At 45.1% G+C, this 21900-nt stretch overlaps 1 protein-coding gene across 2 annotated transcripts; it reads right to left on the bottom strand.

The window, feature by feature from the left end:
- Positions 1–2150: 2150 nt before the first annotated feature.
- On the bottom strand, positions 2151–21563 carry LOC110502670 (mitoferrin-2). 2 transcript variants are annotated; one of them, XM_021580895.3, is made up of 4 exons: positions 19612–21563; positions 10959–11187; positions 5333–5389; positions 2151–4443 (listed from the first exon to the last, which is right to left on the bottom strand). In XM_021580895.3, the coding sequence occupies exons 1-4, from the start codon at positions 19960–19962 to the stop codon at positions 3884–3886; spliced, it is 1197 nt and encodes a 398-aa protein (XP_021436570.3). In that variant the 5' UTR covers positions 19963–21563; the 3' UTR covers positions 2151–3883. The 2 variants fall into 2 exon arrangements, with proteins under 2 accessions (XP_021436570.3, XP_090073338.1); XM_090217212.1 differs by having other exon boundaries at positions 2151–4303.
- Between the last annotated feature and the right edge of the window lie 337 nt (positions 21564–21900).

Genomic DNA, 21900 nt, shown 5'->3' with positions numbered 1-21900 from the left:
AAACTCAGCTGTTCACAAATCCTGACATTTAATCCTAGTAAAAATGTCCTGTTTGAGGTCAGTTAGGATAACCACTTTATTTTAAGAATGTGAAATGTCAGCATAATAGTTGAGAGAATGATTTATTTCAGCTTTTATTTCTTTCATCACATTCCCAGTGGGTCAGAATTTTACATACACTCAATTAGTATTTGGTAGCGTTGTCTTTAAATTGTTTATCTTGGGTCAAACGTTTTTGGTAGCCTTCCACAAGCTTCCCACAATAAGTTGGGTGAATTTTGGCCCATTCCTCCTGACAGAACTGGTGTAACTGAGTCAGGTTTGTAGGCCTCCTTGCTCACGCACGCTTTTTCAGTTCTGCCCACAAATCTTCTATAGGATTGAGGTCAGAGATTTGTGATGGTCACTCCAATACCTTGACTTTGTTGTCCTTAAGCCATTTTGCCACAACTTTGGTAGTATGCTTGGGGTCATTGTCCATTTGGAAGACCCATTTGCGACCAAGCTTTAAGCTTTAACTTCCTGTCTGATGTCTTGAGATGTTGCTTCAATATATCCAGATAATTTTCCATCCTCTTGATGCCACCTATTTTGGGGAGTTCACCAGGCCCTTCTGCAGCAGTTCTTCAGCTTGCAAGCCTCCACCCTTTGTCCTCCAAACATAACGATGGTCATTATGGAAGCTAATCATAGAGCTACACTATATATATACAGAGGTATGTGGACACCCCTTCAAATGAATGGATTTGGCTATTTCAGCCACACCCATTGCTGACAGGTGTATATAATTGAGCATACAGCCATGCGATCTCCATAGACAAACATTGACAGTAGAATGGCCTGTACTGAAGAGCTCAGTGACTTTCAACGTGGCACCATCATAGGATGTCACCTTTCCAACAAGTCAGTTCGTCAACTTTTTGCCCTGATAGAGCTGCCCCAGTTAACTGTAAGTGCAGTTATTGTGAAGCGGTAATGTCTAGGAGCAACAACGGCTCATCTGCGAATTGGTAGGCCACACAAGCTCACAGAACGAGACCACCGTGTGCTGAAGTGTGTAAAAATCTTCTGTCCTCGGTTACAACACTCACTTACTGAGTTCCAAACTGCCTCTGGAAGCAATGCCAGCACTATAACTGTTAGTCGGGAGCTTCATGAAATGGGTTTCCATGGCCGAGCAGTCGCACACAAGTGTAAGATCACCATGTGCAATGCCAACCGTCAGCTTAAATGGTGTAAAGTTCTCTACCAATGGGCTCTGGAGCAGTGGAAACACGTCCTCTGGAGTGATTATTCACGCTTTATCATCTGGAAGTCTGACGGACAAATCTGGGTTTGGCGGATGCCAGAACGCTACCTGCCCAAATGCATAGTGCCAACTGTAAAGGTTGGTGGAGGAAGAATATTGGTCTGGGGCTGTTTTTCATGGTTCGAGCTAGGTCCCTTAGTTCCAGTGAAGGGAAATCTTTATGCTACAGCATACAACGACATTCTAAATGACTCTGTGCTTCCAACTTTGTGGCAACAGTTTGGGGAAGGCCCTTTCCTGTTTCAGCATGACAATGCCCCCATGCACAAAGCAAGGTCCATACAGATTTTTTTTTTGAGATTGGTGTGGAAGAACTTGACTGGCCTGCACAGAGCCCTGACCTCAACCCAATCTAATGCCTTTGGGATGAATTGGAACTCCGACAGCGAGCCAGGGCTAAAAACCCAACATCAGTGCCTGACCTCACCAATGCTCTTGTGGCTGAATGGAAGCAAGTCCCATTAGCAATGTTCTAACATCTAGTGGAAAACCTTTCCAGAAGAGTGGAGGCTGTTATAGCAGCAAAGGGGGGACCAACTCCATATTAATGGCCACAGTTTTGGAATGATATGTTCGACGAGCAGGTGTCCACATACTTTTAGTCATGTAGTGTATGTGTCTAAGGGTAACTTCTACCTGTTGTCTTTAGAACAGCTTATTAAACAAACATGGCATGTTCAGAAACCTTTAAATGGACAATTGGAAGTTTTGCATCATGAGCTCTTTCCTTCTTGACCCTTTAGTTAGTCAGGGCCAAACCCTAACATGAGTAGGGCTGGCACAATTATTGTATAATCATGTAACTGACAATTATGGACAGTAACCATGAACTAAAATAAAGTATTGTCCTAATACATTTATTTTAGGAGAAGGGAGGATTCAACTTTATATTCAAGTAGATATACAGTATGTACAGTACAATTTCAAATATTTCACTGAGTTACAGTTCATATCAGAAAATCATATCAGAAAATCAGGCAATTGAAATAAATAAATTAGGCCCTTTTCTATGGATTTCACAACTGGGCAGGGGTGCAGACATGAGTGGGCCTTGTAGGGCATAGGCCCACCCATTCCGGAGCCAGGCCCAGCCAAACAGATTAGTTTTCCCCATAAAAGGGCTTTATTACAGACAGAAATGCTCCTCAGCACGACTCCAAACCGACAGAAAATGTAAGTGTGTGTGGGTAGGTTATCCCATCCAAGAATTTGATCTACTCAAAACAAAAATATGTGCGATCTGGGAAAACAACATTTCCTTACATCAGTACCAATCAGAAGACAGGATGGAGTTTATTGGCCAATGAAATGGCAATTATTTCTAGAAGTCAATCATGTCGCTTTGGATCTAGAACAGTGGTGTCAGCCAACTAAAGGTTAGTTCTTTGTGTTCCAGAATCAATACAAAAATAACTCTCAATAGTTCCTCAGAATAGAGCTAACATACTTAACAAAATACTGGCAGAAATAAATTAAGTCTATTTCAGCATTTTACATCAAATCTGATCCGATTAAAAAAAGTGACATTTAAATTCACATATATAGTATGCAACCATTTTGAGAGCAATTCCTGATTTCAAACCTTGAGAGGACTCCCTTTGTGTCTCTACCAGTTCTGCGAAAAGGTAGAAGTTGCTCCTAACCATTGGTCTAGGATTATATATTATTTTATACCCTCAACAGTTAAGATAAGAATTGAGAAATGACAAACTGATTCTTGATCTGGGGTTAAGGCCAACTTGTACCTGAAGCCTTTTAACTATTGCCTGGGTTTACAAAGCAACACTAACACGCCCCCTTAAGGCAAACTGTCACTCACTCTATTACTACAGCTCTATTGAGAGGAACACAGTGGCCCCTGGTGGGGTTTACAGTGAACAACATTCTCATCCACATACAGTTAAACGCAATAATTAACTTTACAGGTACTCTGCAATATAACATCATACAAAGCTGGGACACTTCCTGCTTACACACATCAACAAAAACCGAATCAAAATCTAATGGCTCTTTTAATCTGCACCTCAATAAGGGAATTTTGTTCATTTCTATCAGCAGGAATTGGCCCAGGTGTGTAGAATGAAGTTATATTGCTGAGTCTACCTTTAACACGGACAGTTAGGACAGCGGTTGTCAAATTCATCACAACAATACGTATGAAAGGGATTGGAAACTCATTAGCAAAATATTTAACAAAACTCACTGGAGACTAGCAAAACAGAATCAACAATGATTCTGGTTAGCATTTATGTGCGTTGATAAAGTAGTGTCAATATATGACATTCACTTTCATAGGAAATTGTAAATTTTAATTTGCAAACAGTTTAGCAGGGATGTTATTAGTTGAACCACATCTGGAAGACTTTCTTATTGGCTGTCTGAACGGCGTAAAGAGGGTATTGGTTGGTTTATGTGCGTATCGATTCTTCCTCTCCACTGTTCCTCTCAATTCTTCCTTGCTCTGAACACCTGCTTGCTCCGAAGGGCAAAGGAAGGGGGTTGATAGAGAGAAAACGGAAGAGATGGCAAAGAGAGATGGCTGAATGAAGAGGATTTTCTTTATTTTTTCTTCTCCTACTTCTCTCCCTCCCTCCGCTGCGCTATCCTCTTCTCATGCTGGTGCCTGGTGATTCCGTACTTGAAGAACTCATAGACAGACCAGCTGATGGCTGTGGAGGGCATCTGATAGACCACCCTGGCCTGGACTCCTTTAAAGAACCCAGGCAGGCCACCCAGCCTGTACACTGTCCGGAAGGCATGGGCCAGGCCTGTGATGTGTCTGTGTGTCCCCTGACCTCCACCCTGGCCTGCAGCGGGGAGCCCCACCAGGGACTCCTGGGTGTTGAGCAGAGTCTTGCAGACATCCAGAGGGGTGGTGGCTGCAGCAGCGATGGCCCCGGCCAGGGCTCCAGACACCATGTGTGAGGAGGGGTTGTACTGTCTGTGGGGGTTGAGGAGCTCCTGGAGGGACTCGTAGGTCATGAAGTGGAGCACCTGGAAAGGCACGTTCATGGTGAGCTGAGTGGTGTAGGAGCGGTAAAAGGCCCCAGGGCCCTCTCTCTGCCACACGGCACGCACACAGTCCATCACGCCGCGGTACGGAGAGTTATACATCTGCAAACGCTGCTTCACCACTGGACAGGGAGGGAGAAAAACAGAATATCCAGAATAGAGCATAAGAAAGAGAATGCAGGCAGTAGAGGAATGGAGGAAAGCGAGCGACGAGAGCAGTATAAAGGAACAAATAAGGGATAGTGAGGCAGAGAGGAAGGAAGGGATGGATAGGTGAGTAGAGGGGAGGATTGGAGGGATGCCAGGTGTGTTTCCATCATTAGGGACCAGGAACATAGCCCGGAGGATAAAAAAGAAAGACAAATTATTGACCAGATACGATTTTTTTTGAAAATGCAGTCATAACATCCTCCAAGGCTGAGGAGGGCATTAGGATGTTCAGATCAATTAAGACATTAACATAGATTTTTATTTAGACTGCTAAAGTTCAAAGCAGTGACCCAGGCGTTACCTTGGAATCTGAGACTAGCACCTATGTCCCTCGCCTCCACCCTACACAGCTGCCTGAGGATCACCTGTCCAGGCATTTCAGTGGAAGGATACCCATCAAAGTCTGCTGTAGTCTACAGACGGTGGTTAAGTTCAATACAAAGGCGACAGGACCCAAGGGAGCATCTTTCTCCACGTCTCCCCCCTCCCTCTCAACCCTGCTCGCTCCCTCAATCTCTATCCCAGTCTCTAATCTGATTTCATTCTGGGCCTTGCTCCTCCCCACCACCCTACCTTCTTTCTCTGTCTCCCCCTCCACCTTGCCCTCCCCTCCCTAGCGAGCAGTGCAGAGTAAACAGGCTAGGCCTTTGAGGAGGCCATAGGAGCTACAGCTGCAGAGGGAGCTCTGCTATAGCCATGTATCTACAGCAAAGAACATATGTCACCTTAATACATGCCATGTGTGAGATCAAGAAAGCAGGTTTAAGAGAGGGAAAGATACTTATAGATGGATATATTTACCTTCAGATGGGTTCATGGCTGCGTCGTGAAGCAATGTGGACACACACCCCGCCACACCTGTAACACATACACACTCAATGGTTAAAACACACAGAGAGAGACAGAGACAGAGAGAGACAGAGACACAGAGAGAGAAAGACACACAGAGGGAGAGAGAGAGACACAGAGCGAGAGACACAGAGAGAGAAAGAGAGAGAGACACACAGAGGGAGAGACACAGAGGGGGAGAGAGAGACACAGAGGGGGAGAGAGAGACACAGAGGGGGAGAGAGAGACACAGAGGGGGAGAGAGAGACACAGAGGGGGAGAGAGAGACACAGAGGGGGAGAGAGAGACACAGAGGGGGAGAGAGAGACACAGAGGGGGAGAGAGAGACACAGAGAGAGAGACAGAGAGAGAGAGACAGAGAAGACCAGAGATATAAAAGGAGAAAGATTGCAGAGAAGAGTAGAGGAGAGGGAGAGAAGGAAAGACGAGGAGATAGGGGTGAGGAGAGGCCAGATGACAGAAAATGCTCTAGCTCTCCCTAGCGGTAAAACAGGCCATCACTACTCCTGCTGGACCAGAGTCAAACATCCCTTCCTCTACTGGGCAGGTCTTACCCTGCCTCTCCCCCGACCTGGAAACCAGGGAGGAGGGAAGAGAAGAGACAGTCAGCTGACCTGGGAAGAAGGGAAGAGAAAGAAAGAGCAGAGAACAGATACAGGGATAAAAAGAGCAAGTATCTCTAGTACTAGCTTCGTCTGAGCAAAATTAAATATGTTATTGTCATGCAAATTAGGGATGTGCAAGGTTATTTGAATATTCAAATGTCGGAACGGACGTTAGTATTTTCTCATTTAAATTAAAATAGCCAACACTCACCGGACAGTTTTAGGTACACCACCACTTTCAAGAAAATGGGTCGCTCCTACAGACTGAGTCACATGGCCATGGCTTGTTTTATAAAGCAGGCAGACAGGCAGAGGCATTCAGTCACTGATCGATTGAACTTTAGCATAGGCAAAACGAGTGACCGAAGCGACTTTGAGTTTTGGTGGAATGATCGTCGGTGCCAGGCACGCTGGATCTAGTATCTCAGAAAAGACTCCCACCTGGGCATTTCACGCACGGTAGTGTCTAAGGTTTACCAAGAATGGTGAATAAAAAAAAACATCCAGTAAGCGGCAGTCTTCTGGGCGATGAGAAGGTACAGTTGAAGTCGGAGGTTTACATACACCTTAGCCAAATACATTCAAACTCAGTTTCACAATTCCTGACATTTACTCTGAGTAAATATTCCCTGTCTTAGGTCAGTTAGGATCACCACTTTATTTTAAGAATGAAATGCCTGAATAATAGTAGAGAGAATGATTTATTTCAGCTTTTATTTCTTTCATCAGATTCCCAGAGGGTCAGAAGTTTACATACACTCAATTAGTATTTGTTAGCATTGCCTTTAAATTGTTTAACTTGGGTCAAACGTTTTAGGTAGCCTTCCACAAGCTTCCCACAATAAGTTGGGTGAATTTTGGCCCATTCCTCCTGTAAGAACTGGTGTAACCGAGTCAAGTTTGTAAGGCCTCCTTGCTCACACACGCCTTTTCAGTTCTGCCCACACATTTTCTATACGATTGAGGTCAGGGCTTTGTGATGGCCACTCCAATACCTTGACTTTGTTGTCCTTAAGCCATTTTGCCACAACTTTGGAAGTATGCTTGGGGTCATTGTCCATTTGGAAGACCCATTTGCGACCAAGCTTTAACTTCCTGACTGATGTCTTGAGATGTTGCTTCAACATATGCACATCATTTTCAATCCCCATGATGCCATCAATTTTGTGAAGTGCACCAGACCCTCCTGCAGCAAAGCATCCCCACAACATGAAGCTGCCACCCCCGTGCCTCATGGTTTTGATAGTGTTCTTCGGGCTTGCAAGCCTCCCTCCTTTGTCCTCCAAACATAACAATGGTCATTATGGCAAACAGTTCTATTTTTGTTTCATCAGACCAGAGGACATTTATCTAAAAAGTACGATCTTTGTCCTTATGTGCAGTTGCAAACCGTAGTCTGGCTTTTTTATGGCGGTTTTGGAGCAGCGGCTTCTTCCTTGCTGAGCGGCCTTTCAGGTTATGTCGATATAGGACTCGTTTTCTGTGGATATAGATACTTTTGTACCTGTTTACTCCAGCATCTTCACAAGGTCCTTTGCTGTTGTTCTGGGATTGATTAGCACTTTTCACACCAATAGATGTTAATCTCTAGGAGACAGAACGCGTCTCCTTCCTGAGCGGTATGACGGCTGCGTGGTCCCATGGTGTTAATACTTGCGTACCATAGTTTTTACAGATCAACGTGGTACTTTTAGCCATTTGGAAATTGCTCCCAAGGATGAACCAGACTGTCAGAAGCTTCTAAAGTCATGACATCATTTTCTGGAATTTTCCAAGCTGTTTAAAAAGGCACAGTCAACTTAGTGCATGTAAACTTCTGGACCACTGGAATTGTGATACAGTGAGTTAAAAGTGAAATAATTAGTCTAAACAATTGTTGGAAAAATTGTGTCATGCACAAAGTAGATGTCCTAACCGACTTGCCCAAACTATAGTTTGTTAATAAGACATTTGTGGAGTGGTTGAAAAACAAGTTTTAATGACTCCAACCTAAGTGTATGTAAACTTCCGACTTGCATTTTATCGATGGTAATTTGAATACTGTGATGAGATCCAGAGGCTCATTGTCATACCAATCACCCTCCGCCATCACCTCATGTTTTAGCATGATAATGACACAAGGATCTGTACACAATTCCTGGAAGCTGAAAATGCCCCAGTTCTTCCATGGCTTGCATACTCACTAGACATGTTACCCATTGAGCATGCTTGGGATGCTCTAGAACGACGCGTACAACAGCATGTTCCAGTAGCCGCCAGTACCTAGGAACTTCGCACAGCCATTGAAGAGTGGGACAACATTCCACAGGCCACAATCAACAGCCTGAAACTCTGTGTGAAAGAGATGTGTTGAGCTGCATGAGGCAAAATGGTGGTCACACCAGATGCTGACAGGTTCTGATTCACACCCCCCTCTTTTTTGAAAGACATCTGTGACCAACAGACGCATATCTTTATTCCCAGTCATGTGATATCCATAGATTAGGGCCTAATTTATTTCAATTGGCCAATTTCCTTATATGAACTTAGAATTGTTGCATGTTGCGTGTAATAACATATTAACACATGTAATAACGCATTCACTGACTGTTGTCTGCCTGTGGCCTAACCATGCAATTATAGCCCCCTCTCCCTGTTTTCCAGTAGATACTAACAGCACTGGAAACCCCCCGCACAGGTGGCTGACTAAGATAACATACACACTGAAACTCATAAACACACGCACACACTCAAACCCCCTTCGGGATGGGCTCCAAAGATAAAGAACTCTGTCGAGAACCAATGGGATACTGACACCAGGCTGGAGGGGACTGTCTATCACCTACAAGCAACCTACCAGAAGCCAGGACTACCAGAATCTACCTACGTCATTTCAATGTACAAAATGAACTGCACATCATGTTTCAGGTCTCTTCTTCCGATAGTTCCCTAAGAGCTAGACGAACGGGGCCGTGCAGCACGCTTTGCCAGATATCATTACTCTTGAATAAACGACCTTTACTATACCTTATCCGCCTTGTCCAGAGTCTCAACTTGGTCTCGTTTCTCATGTATCTATTCATCAACAAGCGTTTATATTTTTGTTCAATATAATAAAATAAACTTTTCAATGTTTTATTGACATGCACCCTTCACGTGTGTGGCTTGTTTATGTTGGCCAATCAAAGTTTATGCAATGCAATGAGTACACTAATGCAATGCAAGTTGGGAAAAAAATACGGAATTAAAAGTGAGACTGAGTAGACTACAACAAGCAACCAACAAGCAGGTTGTTTTATCTGAATGGGGTTGGGGAGAAAGTGCAGCATGTGGCCTCAATTAGCCTAGCCAGCTGTAGTCAAGACAAATAATTGCCGAAGATTAACATTTTATCGTCATCCAATGTCTGACATGTATCTGGGCCGAGTGGGCCGAGTGCTAGTGCGCATGTGGGCCGAGTGCTGGTGCGCATGTGGGCCGAGTGCTGGTGCGCATGTGGGCCGAGTGCTAGTGCGCATGTGGGCCGAGTGCTAGTGCGCATGTGGGCCGAGTGCTAGTGCGCATGTGGGCCGAGTGCTAGTGCGCATGTGAGCCGAGTGCTAGTGCGCATGTGGGCCGAGTGCTGGTGCGCATGTGGGCCGAGTGCTAGTGCGCATGTGGGCCGAGTGCTAGTGCGCATGTGGGCCGAGAGGAGGTGCGCATGTGGGCCGAGTGCTAGTGCGCATGTGGGCCGAGTGCTAGTGCGCATGTGGGCCGAGTGCTAGTGCGCATGTGGGCCGAGTGCTAGTGCGCAAGTTGGGCCATGTAAACAGGATGCAACACGGATATAGACGGTTCATACATCGCCAGCAGATTATGGCTGCAGCAATAGTGCCAGCCTCTCTCCTCACGCAGCAGTGCTCAGGTACAACTTTTCTCTGACGCATGTCTGTAGCATGGACCTGGACACCGTAGCATGGACCTGGACACCGTAGCATGGACCTGGACACCGTAGCATGGACCTGGACACCGTAGCATGGACCTGGACACCGTAGCATGGACCTGGACACCGTAGCATGGCATGTAGTCAGTCAAAGGCCCTGGTCTATTTGTGGACCTGGCTGACTCTGCAGAACTCTGACCTCAGAGAGCATACAGACAATGTCAGATCAGCTCCATGGCCAGAAAGATATCCCTCCTGCTACCCTGCTGGGACGGAATTAGCCCCGGCCAACAGCTGATCCACCACCTGAGTGGCTGGTGATGTTTATTTCACTGGCAGGTGGCCCAACAAGTTAGATTCAGTCAAATCAAATGTATTTATAAATCCCTTTTTACATCAGTAGTTGTCACAAAGTGCTATACAGAAACCCGGCCTAAAACCCCAAAGAGTAAGCAATGGAGAAGCACAGTGGCTAGGAAAAACTCCCTAGAGGGCAGGAGCCTAGGAAGAAACCTAGAGAGAAACCAGGTTCTTAGGGCCTGCTTACTGCACTGGGTATGAGAGAGCCTGAAGTATAGCGCAGGCATTTGTCCCCTCTACTGTCCAGGGGATGGGGGTATTAAGGGTGTGGCACCACCACTCTGCTCCAGCTGTTAGAACTGGCAGGCTGACTCACCCGCACACATAACTCAGTGTCTGAGACCAAGGTTCATCTAGGTTAGTCCGAGCAGCATCCACTTAGTGTCCAGAGGAGAAGGGGGTCTTCTTGCCCTCTCTCTCTGTAGTGTGTAACAGAGATTATCTCTACAGGACTACAGCAACATAGCTGTAAAAATACAGCAAAATAGTTTAATTGAAGTGGCTAAAAATAGAATATTGGAAAAACCAAATGAACTGCTAGCATTTACTAGAAAAAACAATGTCATATAGTTATATTTCCAGGAAGTCAACAAGTAATCCAAAGAGTGGTTGCAGAGAAGCACAGGATTGGTGTGTGCATGTGCTAGTGTGTGTTTTGAGTGTGTGTGTGTGTGTGTGTGTGTGTGTGTGTGTGTATATCTTTCTGGTATACCGTTGGCCAGATGGCTGTTAGCCCCGGGGTGGATGATGTCACCCAGACTCTTCTTCAGTTTCTCGTAGCAGGCGAAGTAGAGGGCGTGCGCCGGACCCGCCCCCACGGCTGTGGCATTCAGCCCTCTCATTGGTCGCCAGACACCCTCGGTGGTTATGATTCGCCGAAGAGCATCCATCACATTCCGGTAACGGGCAGCAGGCTCAGGCTGTAGGCTCTGCATACGCGTCTACACAGGGAAGAGAGGTTAGAGGTCACACGCCTACTGGTTACCCTATTCATAACCTAACCATAAACTTCCTGCCATACCTAACCTGACTGCAACTATAACATTTTACTTGAAATTTGAGAACTACCATGTTAACAACCAATGAAATCTGAGCAGAGGTGGGATGAATACGGGTAAGTAATAGTCGGTGCTTTTGCCTTCCACCCGCTAAATATTTTGAAAATGTTGAGTAGTCATGCCCACGCCCAGTTGAATAGAAGGAAGTGTTGAATAACGACACCCAGGGTAAGCATCTGTCCCACCAGCAACACTCAAACAACCTGACTCCACACACAAACACAATCCTTATCGTTGGGCCAGTGTCAGGATTCATCCCATCACAGTAAGTCTAGTGCTGTGAGAGGCAGAGGGTCTTCTAAAAATGACCACATCACCACAAGCAAATGAGGCCCTGGGCTCCCACATGTGGATTGTTTTCTGCACTGGTGTGTGCACGCTTTCCAGGAAATGTAAACAGGGCCTCGGGCCACCGTTACAGGCTGTGTGGAATTCTAGCCCTGTAAGAGATTTACATGCATCTTCGCAGATTGCTGCCATCTTGAAAAGGTCTTTCCTGCGATATATTTGATGTCAATGTCACAATGTGACTAGTCTGTGAATAAAAGTTCAATTAAATGAAAACCGTTCCCTTGGCCCTGACACAGGTATATACAGTACCAGTCAAAAGTTTGGACACACTTACTCATTCAAGGGTTTTTCATTATTTTTTACTGTTTTCTACATTGTAGAATAGCAGTGAAGACATCAACACTATGCAATAACACAGCCCTGACAACAACAAACAAGTGTTAAACAAATCATTTTACAGTTTAGATTCTTCAAAGCAGCCACACTTTGCCTTGAGAGCTTTGCACACTCTTGGCATTCACTCAACCAGCTTCACCTGGAATGCTTTCCCAACAGTACTGAAGTAGTACCCACATATGCTGAGCACTTGTTGGCTACTTTTCCTTCACTCCGCGGTCCAACTCATCCCAAACCATCTCAATTGGGTTGAGGTCGGGTGAATGTGGAGGCCAGGTCATCTGACGCGGCACTCCATCTTGGTTAAATAGCACTTACACAGCCTAAAGATGTGTTGGGTCATTGTCTTGTTGAAAAACAAATGATAGTGTGACTAAGTGCAAACCAGATGGGATGGTGTATCGCTGCAGAGTGCCTTGAATTCTAAATAAATCACTGACAGTGTCACCAGCAAAGCACCTCCACCATGCTTCATGGTGGGAACTACACATGCGGACTCATCCATTCCCCTACTCTGCGTCTCACAAAGACACTGCGGTTGGAACCAAAAATCTCAAATTTGGACTCATCAGACCAAAGGACAGATTTCCACCAGTCTAATGTCCATTGCTCGTGTTTCTTGGGCAAAGCAAGTATTTTCTTATTGGTGTCCTTTAGTAGTGGTTTCTTAGCAGCAATTCGACCATGAAGGCCTGATTCACACAGTCTCCTCTGAACAGTTGGTGTTGAGATGTGTCTGTTACGTGAACTCTGTGATGCATTTAAACTCAGCAAAAAAAAGAAATGTTTATTTTTCAGGACCCTGTCCTTCAAAGACAATTTGATTTTTACAAATTAACTTTGCAGATCTTCATTGTAAAGGGTTTAAACACTGTTTCCCATGCTTGTTCAATGAACCATAAACGATTAATGAACATGCACCGGTTGAACGGTCGCTAAGACACTAGCAGCTTAGAGACGGTAGGCAATTAAGGTCACAGTTATGAAAACATAGGACACTAAAGAGGCCTTTCTACCGACTCTGAAAAACACCAAAAGAAAGACGCCCAGGGTCACTGCTCATCTATGTGAACGTTGTGGCCAGGGCAATAAATTGTATTGTCCGTACTGTGAGACACCTTAGACAGCGCTACAGGGAGACAGGACAGACAGCTGATCGTCCTTGCAGTGGCAGACCACGTGTAACAACACCTGCACAGGATCGGTACATCCAAACATCACACCTGCGGGACAGGTACAGGATGGCAACAACAACTGCCTGAGTTACATCAGGAACACACAATCCCTCCATCAGTGGTCAGACTGTCCGCAATAGGCCGAGAGAAACTGGACTGAGAGCTTGTAGGCCTGTTGTAAGGCAGGTCCTCACCAGACATCACCGGCAACAACGTCGCCTATGGGCACAAACACCACCGTCGCTGGACCAGACAGGACTGGCACAAAGTGCTCTTCACTGACGAGTCGCTGTTGGGTCTCACTGGGGGTGATGGTCGGATTTTCATTTATCGTCAAAGGAATGAGCGTTACACCGAGGCCTGTACTCTGGAGCGGAATCGATTTGGAGGTGGAGGGTCCATCATGGTCTGGGCTGAGCATGTTGTCATTGCAGGCAATCTCAACGCTGTGAGTTACAGGGAAGACATCCTCCTCCCTCATGTGGTACCCTTCCTGCAGGCTCATTCTGACATCACCCTCCAGCATGACAATGCCACCAGTCATACAGCTCATTCTGTGTGTGATTTCCCGCAAGACAGGAATGTCAGTGTTCTCCCATGGCCAGCGAAGAGCCCGGATCTCAATCTCACTGAGCACGTCTGGGACCTGTTGGATCGGACGGTGAGGGCTCGGGCCATTCCCCCCAGAAATGTCCGGGAACTTGCAGGTGCCTTGGTGGAAGAGTGGGGTAACATCTCACAGGAAGAACTGGCATATCTGGTGCAGTCCATGAGGAGGAGATGCACTGCAGTACATAATGCAGCTCGTGCCCACACAAGATACTGACTGTTACTTTTGATTTTGACCCCCCCCCCTTCGTTCAGGGACACATTATTCAATTTTTGTTAGTCACGTCTATGGAACTTGTATAGTTTATGTCTCAGTTGTTGAATGGTGTTATGTCCATACAAATATTTACACATGTTATGTTTGCTGAAAATAAACGCAGTTGACAATGAGAGGACATTTATTGTTTTGCTGAATTTATTTGGGCTGCAATTTCTGAGGCTGGAAACTCTAATGAATGTATTCTCTGCAGCAGAGGTAACTCTGGGTCTTCCTTTCCTGTGGCGGTCCTCATGAGAGCCAGTTTCATCATAGCGCTTGATGGTTTTTGGGACTGCACTTGAAGAACGTTCTTGAAATTTTCCAGATTGACTGACCTTCGTGTCTTAAAGTAATGATGGAGTGTTGTTTCTCTTTGCTTATTTGAACTGTTCTTGCCATAATATGGACTTGGTCTTTTACCAAATAGGGCTATCTTCTGTATACCACCCCTACCTTGTCACAACACAACTGATTGTCTCAAATGCATTAAGGAAAGAAATTACACAAATTCACTTTTAACAAGGCACACCTGTTAATTGAAATGTATTCCAGGTGACTACCTCATGAAGCTGGTTGAGAGAATGCCAAGTGTGCAAAACTCATCACCGGGGGCAAACTACCTGCCATCTAGGACACCTATAGCACCCGATGTCACAGGAAGGCTAAAAAGATCATCAAGGACAACAACCAACCGAGCGACTGCCTGTTCACCCTGCTACCATCCAAAGGCGATGTCAATACAGGTGCATCAAAGCTGGACTGAGAGACTGAAAAATAACTTCTATCTCAAGGCCATCAGCACAAAATAGCTTCAGCGTGGAAATTAGCTAGAAAGATGTGTGGGCATCAAGTAATTGTCTCTGGCCCCCACCCAGTTAGGGGGAGTGATGAGCTCTACAGCAGAGTCTCACAACTCAATCGCTTGTTGAAAATGGTTTTCTGTCCCTCCCAAAAGATAGAATTAGTAGATAATTGGCTGTCTTTCTGGGACTCACCCACAAACAGGACCACACCTGGCCTGCTGAGGAGTGACAGACTACATCCTAGCTGGAGGGGTGCTCATCTTATCTACGAACATAGACAGGGCTCTAACTCCTCTAGCTCCACAATGAGATAGCCTGCTGCCTGGCCTGCACCCTGTCAGCCAGCCAGTTAGCCAGCAGGCTGTCAGCCAGCCAGTTAGCCAGCAGGCTGTCAGCCAGCCAGTTAGCCAGCAGGCTGTTAGCCAGCCTGTAAGCCAGCATACATACACGTACGCTGCGGTCACAAGACGCATGCCTCCTTACTGTCCCTAGAACTTCTAAGCAAACAGCTGGAGGCATGGCTTTCTCCTATAGAGCTAAATTTTTATGGAATGGTCTGCCTATCCATGTGAGAGACGCAGACTCGGTCTCAAGCTTTAAGTCTTCATTGAAGACTCATCTTTTCAGTTGGTCCTATGATTGTGTGTAGTCTGGCCCAGGAGTGTGAAGGTGAACGGAAAGGCTCTGGAGCAACGAACCACCCTTGCTGTCTCTGCCTGGCCATTTCCCATCTCTCCACTGGGATTCTCTGCCTCTAACCCTATTACAGGGGCTGAGTCACTGGCTTACTGGTGCTTTTCCATGCTGTCCCTAGGAGGGGTGCGTCACTTGAGTGGGTTGAGTCACTGACGTGATCTTCCTGTCACTGCCGCCCCCCCTTGGGTTTGTGCCGTGGGGGAGATCTTCGTGGGCTATACCCTGCCTTGTCTCAGGATGGTAAGTTGGTGGTTGGAGATATCCCTCTCGTGGTGTGGGGGCTGTGCTTTGGAAAAGTGGGTGGGGTTATATCCTGCCTGTTTGGCCCCGTCCGGGGTATCGTCGGACGGGGCCAGTGTCTCCCGACCCCTCCGTTCTCAGCCGCCAGTGTTTATGCTGCAATAGTTTATGTGTCGGGGGGCTGGGGTCAGTCTGTTATATCTGGAGTATTTACCTTGCCTTATCCAGTGTCCTGTTTGAATTTAAGTATGCTCTCTCTAATTCTCCCTCTTTCTTTCCCTCTCTCGGAGGACTTTCTTTCCCTAGGACCATGCCTCAGGACTACCTGGCCTGATAACTCCTTGCTGTCCCCAGTCCACCTGGTCGTGCTGCTGCTCCAGTTTCAACTGTTCTGCCTGCGGCTATGGAACCCTGACCCGTTCACCGGACATGCTACCAGAACTTCTGTTTAAAACTCTAGAGACAGCAGGAGCAGTAGAGATACTCTGAATGATCGGCACAACCGGAAGAGGACTGGCAACCACTCATAGCCTGGTTCCTCTCTAGGTTTCTTCCTAGGTTCTGGCCTTTCTAGGGAGTTTTTCCTAGCCACCGTGCTTCTACACCTGTATTGCTTGCTGTTTGGGGTTTTAGGCTGGGTTTCAGTACAGCACTTTGTGACATCAGCGGATGTAAGAAGGGCTTCATAAATGCATTTGATTGATTAACAGCCATCACTAACACAGAGAGGCTGCTGCCTACTACAGACTTGAAATCATTGGCTACTAACAAATGGATCACTTGTCACTTTTTAAACTTTAATAATAATGTTTACATATCTTGCATTACTCATCTCATGTATATACTGTATTTTATACCATCTATTGTATTTTGCCTATGCCGGTCGGTCATTGCTCATCCATATATTTATACGTACATATTCTTAATCCATCCCTTTACTTAGATTTGTGTGTATTAAGGTACCTGTGGAATTGTTAGATTACTCGTTAGATATTGCCGCACTGTTGGAACTAGAAGCACAAGCATTTTGCTACTCACAATAACATTTGCTAACCATGTGTATGTGACCAATAACATTTGATTTTAAGCTGTCATCAAGGCAAAGTGTGGATACTTTGAAGAATCTCAAAGATATTTGACTTGTTTAACACCTTTTTGGTTACTGCATGATTCCATATGTTATTTCATAGTGTTGTCTTCACTATTATTCTACAATGTAGAAAATAGTAAATATAAAGAAAAACCCTTGAATGAGTGTCCAAACTTTTGACTGGTACTGTATATGGACACTCTTACTGACAGTTGTGGCTGCTTCGCGTGATATATTGTTGTCTCTACCTTCTTGCCCTTTGTGCTGTTGTCTGCTACAATGTTGTGCTGCTGCCATGTTGTGTTGCTACCATGCTATGTTGTCATGTGTTGCTGCCATGCTATGTTGTCTTAGGTCTCTCTTTGTGTAGAGTCTCTATTGTCGTGATGTGCATTTTGTCCTATATTTTTAATCCCAGCAGGAGGCCTTTTGGTAGGCTGTCATTGTAAATAATAATTTATTCTTAACTGACTTGCCTAGTTATATAACGGTTAAATAAATAAAAATGTAGCCAATGGTATGGTTTTGTATTGCAGGGAGCTTGCCTGGAAAGAGCATGTCTAATCTCAACCTTCGGATTGAGTGTAAACAACAAGTTACGACATTATCTCTACTGTGCAATCTGTCACAACCCCTGCAAGGTATTTTACAAAGATTTTTAACTGTGTTTGTGTCCGTGCTAGTCCACTGGGGTCAGATGTCAGCTTGAGCTAGGTCTCCTCCATCTGTACAGATCTGTTAATGTGTTTAAAAGTAGGGCCAGTTAATGCCATGTTTGACAGGTGACATGATTTATAGATCAGTGAGTCTGTGTAGCATCTAGCTCAGGCTGCCCTTCCTCAGCAGGCAGACAATTTCACTGTCTGGGCTGCACCTCAAAACTCTAAAGATACATCGACGCCTCCTCTCAGTCTGTCCGGATCTGAAAACACAGTATATGTGAAAGCAACATGGTGGCTGGATGCACACTGGGAACATGCTTTGTTTCAACTGTCCTTTCTTGTCATTGGAAAAAGATGAGACAGGGAGAGGAAGCCACTTCTGACTATTGAGACACAGCCCAAGTTGTTTGAGCAGCACCTGGAGCAGAGGTGAGAACTACAGCTGGGAAAGAAGATGAATCTCTGCTTTGTTCTGAGAGCCCTGCTCTCCCACCTGACACAAACAGTTGACTCCTCTCCCCACCTACCATACCACTCTCACGCTGTTGATCTGTCTCTGCATAGCAGTAAACAATCATTTAAATCAAGGACCAACTCATGACTCTATCTACAGCAGGGCTCTCCAACCCTGGTCCTGGAGAACTACCGTCCTGTAAATTCACTCCAACCCTAATCTAGCACACCCGATTCTAATAATTAGCTGGTTGATAAGGCGAAACAGGTTAGTTACAACTGGGGTTGGAGCGAAACAATACACGAGGGTAGCTCTTCAGGAACATGATTGGAGACCCCTGCTCTACAGGGACCACAAGATGGGAAGAAATCAGACATTGTAAAGGGCTGTAAGCACATGAGCCATGCCAGAGTAGATCTTAATCATTGAGTGGGCCTGTCACAACTGCACAGGCCAATGTAATTTATCATCTCTTGTTTACATAACACTATAGTCATCCCAGCTAAGTACATAATCCAAAACTAATTTATAGTCTTATGATAACATAACGTTTCTTAAATGTGTGCAGTGGTAGAGCCAACTTGTCAGCCAGAATTAGCACAAAATAGTAGCATTGTACTCTTAATCCCAGAACATCTAGCCCTGTATTTTCCGTAAACAATAAACAGTTCCACCCCACCTAAATCCTGCTAGCCAGGCAGCAGATAACATTGCCTTAGAAGACCACACCAGCGTTAATGCATTCTCTGCCTAGTTAAAAGCTACTTGTAGCTAGGCTATGTTTTTGGTGCTGCAAAGTGTAGACTATTTTGACAGAAGGTGGTTTCTCCCACCAATGGGTTCTCTTCTTGAATAGGGTGAACGTTCGGGAAATACAGGGAAGTAGTTAATGTACTATGTACTATGTACTAGTATGTAAATAGCGCTATCCCGGCTATCAATGCGCTGTGCATTGGTATGCCTTGACTTGTATGTACAGGAGGGGAACACGTGCTGCTTCGTGCTAACTCTGTCTCCTTCCCCAAAGGAAATAACACAACTTCTCGTTTCATTTTAGAAGTATCGAAATAGCTTCCAAAATCTGCTCATGAAAATACGGAATAAAGTAGTTAGCTAACATTCATTGCCAAACTGATAAGCCTAACCTATTTTCTAGCAGGCGCTAGCTCGCTTCCTACTAGCTAATCAACATTGACCCCCAGGCTCGAGCTGATGCACAGGCCGAGCTTGTTGGTAAGTTAGTTAGCTAACGTTAGCTGATATGGCTTTTTAACTAAGCAGATGATGCTAACAACTGCAACACACACTGTTCAATAAAAGTTTTCATATCAACTCCAATTAAATCCTGTACGCCAAAGTTATTAACCTACTACAGAAATGATGCCGACTAAATAATTCGCAGTGGATGAGAGTTTATTAGCATGTTAAATTAGTTTCCTAGCTGAAATGCAAGCCTGTCCGGATCGACCTTGCCTCGTCCGTGTTGTGACCTGCCAAACTTATTGACAAGTTGAAGCCACATGTCATGACGAGCCAAAGGAATGTCCAACCCTCATGTGCCCAGTTTCCAATATCAGTCAGTTCCAACTAGTTTGCGTTTAAACGTTAGCCCAGCATAGCCTACCACGTTACCTTGACACAGTCGATGGGGAACATCAGGCAATGCTCCATGATCCCAGCCACTGCTCCTGCAACCATGTGGGTGCTGGTCGAAGCGCCCTGCGGCAAACCTTCATAGTCGGGTTCCGAAGTATCTGCTAACGTTACTTCAGGGGCCCCGCCACTGAACTGAATTACAGTCTTAATCTCGGTCTCGCCTCCGATCCTGGGAGACAAACTCCCAACGAGGCTCTCCGACACTCCCCAGATCCTTCCCCCGAGCCATCGGACCTCTGCGCCGGCTGAGGCTCCAGCAACCCCGGCGTCCCCGCCTGCTCTCTCTGCTGTCATCCGACGTCTTCTCAAGAAACCATCCGCTTCCATTGGAAACCTGATGTACAGTCTTTATGCCCAAATGGCACTCCGTTTAAAGCTATTTCGTGTTCCCGTTTGTAGTTCGTTTTTTTACATTCCCGTCCCAGATGTTTACCGGTCGTACAGTTTCCACTCCTGGCCTCAGTCCCCAGGGCGGACAACACCACGCAGTGTTTGGGACACACTCTGACCGTTTGACGCTGGAGGAAATGGGAACCGCCCATTGGCAGAATTTAGACCTTCTGATGTATTATAGATTTTTCTCAAATATAAATGATGTGTGTGTGATTTGATATGGCTCATAACAAATATGTTCCTAATACATGCTATTTTGTTAATCAATGTATATTACAAGTTGACAGGTTTCAAAAGTTGTGTTCTTGGATAACAACATCTGAAGAAGGCGGGAACAGAATAAAAAAACGATGTTATGATTGGATAACTCGGTTGACGCCGTTGTTTTTTTCTCCCCTCTGAGGCGTAGTAGCCTACCCTTGGTATTAGGCTGGAAAAGCTTGTCAAGGACAATAGGTCATGACTAGGTCGCAACTTCTGCTCAAAAACAAATACGGCCAGATGGAATGTATAATACCGGTAGTCAACTCAACCAAAGGCAACCTTAACCAAAGGCAACCTTATTTACTCTATTATTTTCCCATGTCTCCTTTGTTGTGATATAAGGCTATGTCTTGGGTTTATTGAGATGCAACAGATGGCAAAGTTTCTTATTATTCATTCAATAGTGCTAGCGTAATTGTATGTATTTCCACTTACCTTTCTTTTCAAGGATGTAGTTTAGTTTATTTATATACTGTTATATAAACGCAACAATTTCAACGATTTTACCTAGTTACAGTTCATAATAAGAAATCAGTTCATAGAAATGAATTCATTAGACCCTAATCTATGGATTTCACATGACTGGGCAGGGGCATAGCCATGGGTGGGCCTGGGAGGGAGCCAGACCCAGCCAATCAGAATGAGTTTTACCTCACCAAAGGGCTTTATTACATATAGAAATGCTACTCAATTTCATCAGCTGTCTGGGTAGCTGGTCTCAGATGATCCCGCAGGTGAAGAAGTCAGATGTTGGCACGTCGTCTGCGGTTTGAGACCGATTGGACGTACTGCCAAATTCTCTAAAATGAAGTTGAAGGCGGCTTATGGTAGAGAAATTAACATGAAATTATCTGGCAACAGCTCTGGTGGACATTCCTGCAGTTAGCATGCCAATTTCACACACCCTCAAAACTTGAGACATCTGAGGCATTGTGTTGTGTGACAAAACTGCACATTTTAGAGTGGCCTTTTATTGTCTCCAGCACAAAGGTGCACCTGTGTAATGAAAATGCTATTTAATCAGCTTCTTGATATGCCACACCTGTCAGGTGGATGTATTATCTTGGCAATGGAGAAATGTTCACTAACAGGGATGTAAACAAATTTGTATTCATAATTTGTCAGAAATACGCATTTTGTGCATATGGAAAAATGCGGGGATCTTTTATTTCAGCTCAAGAAACATGGGACCAACACTTTACATGTTGCGGTTATATTTTTGTTCATTATACAAACATACACATTTTTCATTATAGCTTGATCCCTAAATACCAACCAAGGCTTACTAGCACATTTCACATGAGGGAAATTCCACAGTAATTAAATATCTGCTCCGAATTAAGATTGACGGATGTTTGCAAAAATAATGGGTTGTCAGCTATGACATTACCAAATTTATTTTGGGTATTGAACTACAATATGTGAAGTGTATTTACACCCGGTTAACAGAATTGCCGTAATGGAATACCATCATGGATCCCTGATCTATACTACACAGAAATGCATCATTCATGATATGAATTTCATTCTCTTCACGGTGATGTATCCTAAATAGGTACACTACATTGTAGTGTACTCATTTCTAATGTGCTCTATTGTGTACTGTAC

Source organism: Oncorhynchus mykiss, chromosome 23, assembly GCF_057628025.1.
Source record: "Oncorhynchus mykiss isolate SJ-2025 chromosome 23, ASM5762802v1, whole genome shotgun sequence".
Lineage (NCBI taxonomy): Eukaryota > Metazoa > Chordata > Actinopteri > Salmoniformes > Salmonidae > Oncorhynchus > Oncorhynchus mykiss.
The sequence above is the reverse complement of the archived record's forward strand: the minus strand, read 5'-3'. Positions and strand labels throughout refer to the sequence as shown.

What these genes read in the sequence shown, in the direction of transcription:
- LOC110502670 (XM_021580895.3), bottom strand. Translation starts at nt 19,962, where the DNA reads ATGGAAGCGGATGGTTTCTTGAGAAGACGTCGGATGACAGCAGAGAGA. An exon ending in TAACAGCCATCTGGCCAACG is followed by an intron (nt 5,390 to 10,958) that starts GTATACCAGAAA and finishes TATGTGTTACAG; the next exon opens with GTGTGGCGGGGTGTGTGTCC. An exon ending in AGCCATGAACCCATCTGAAG is followed by an intron (nt 4,444 to 5,332) that starts GTAAATATATCC and finishes CTCCCTGTCCAG; the next exon opens with TGGTGAAGCAGCGTTTGCAG.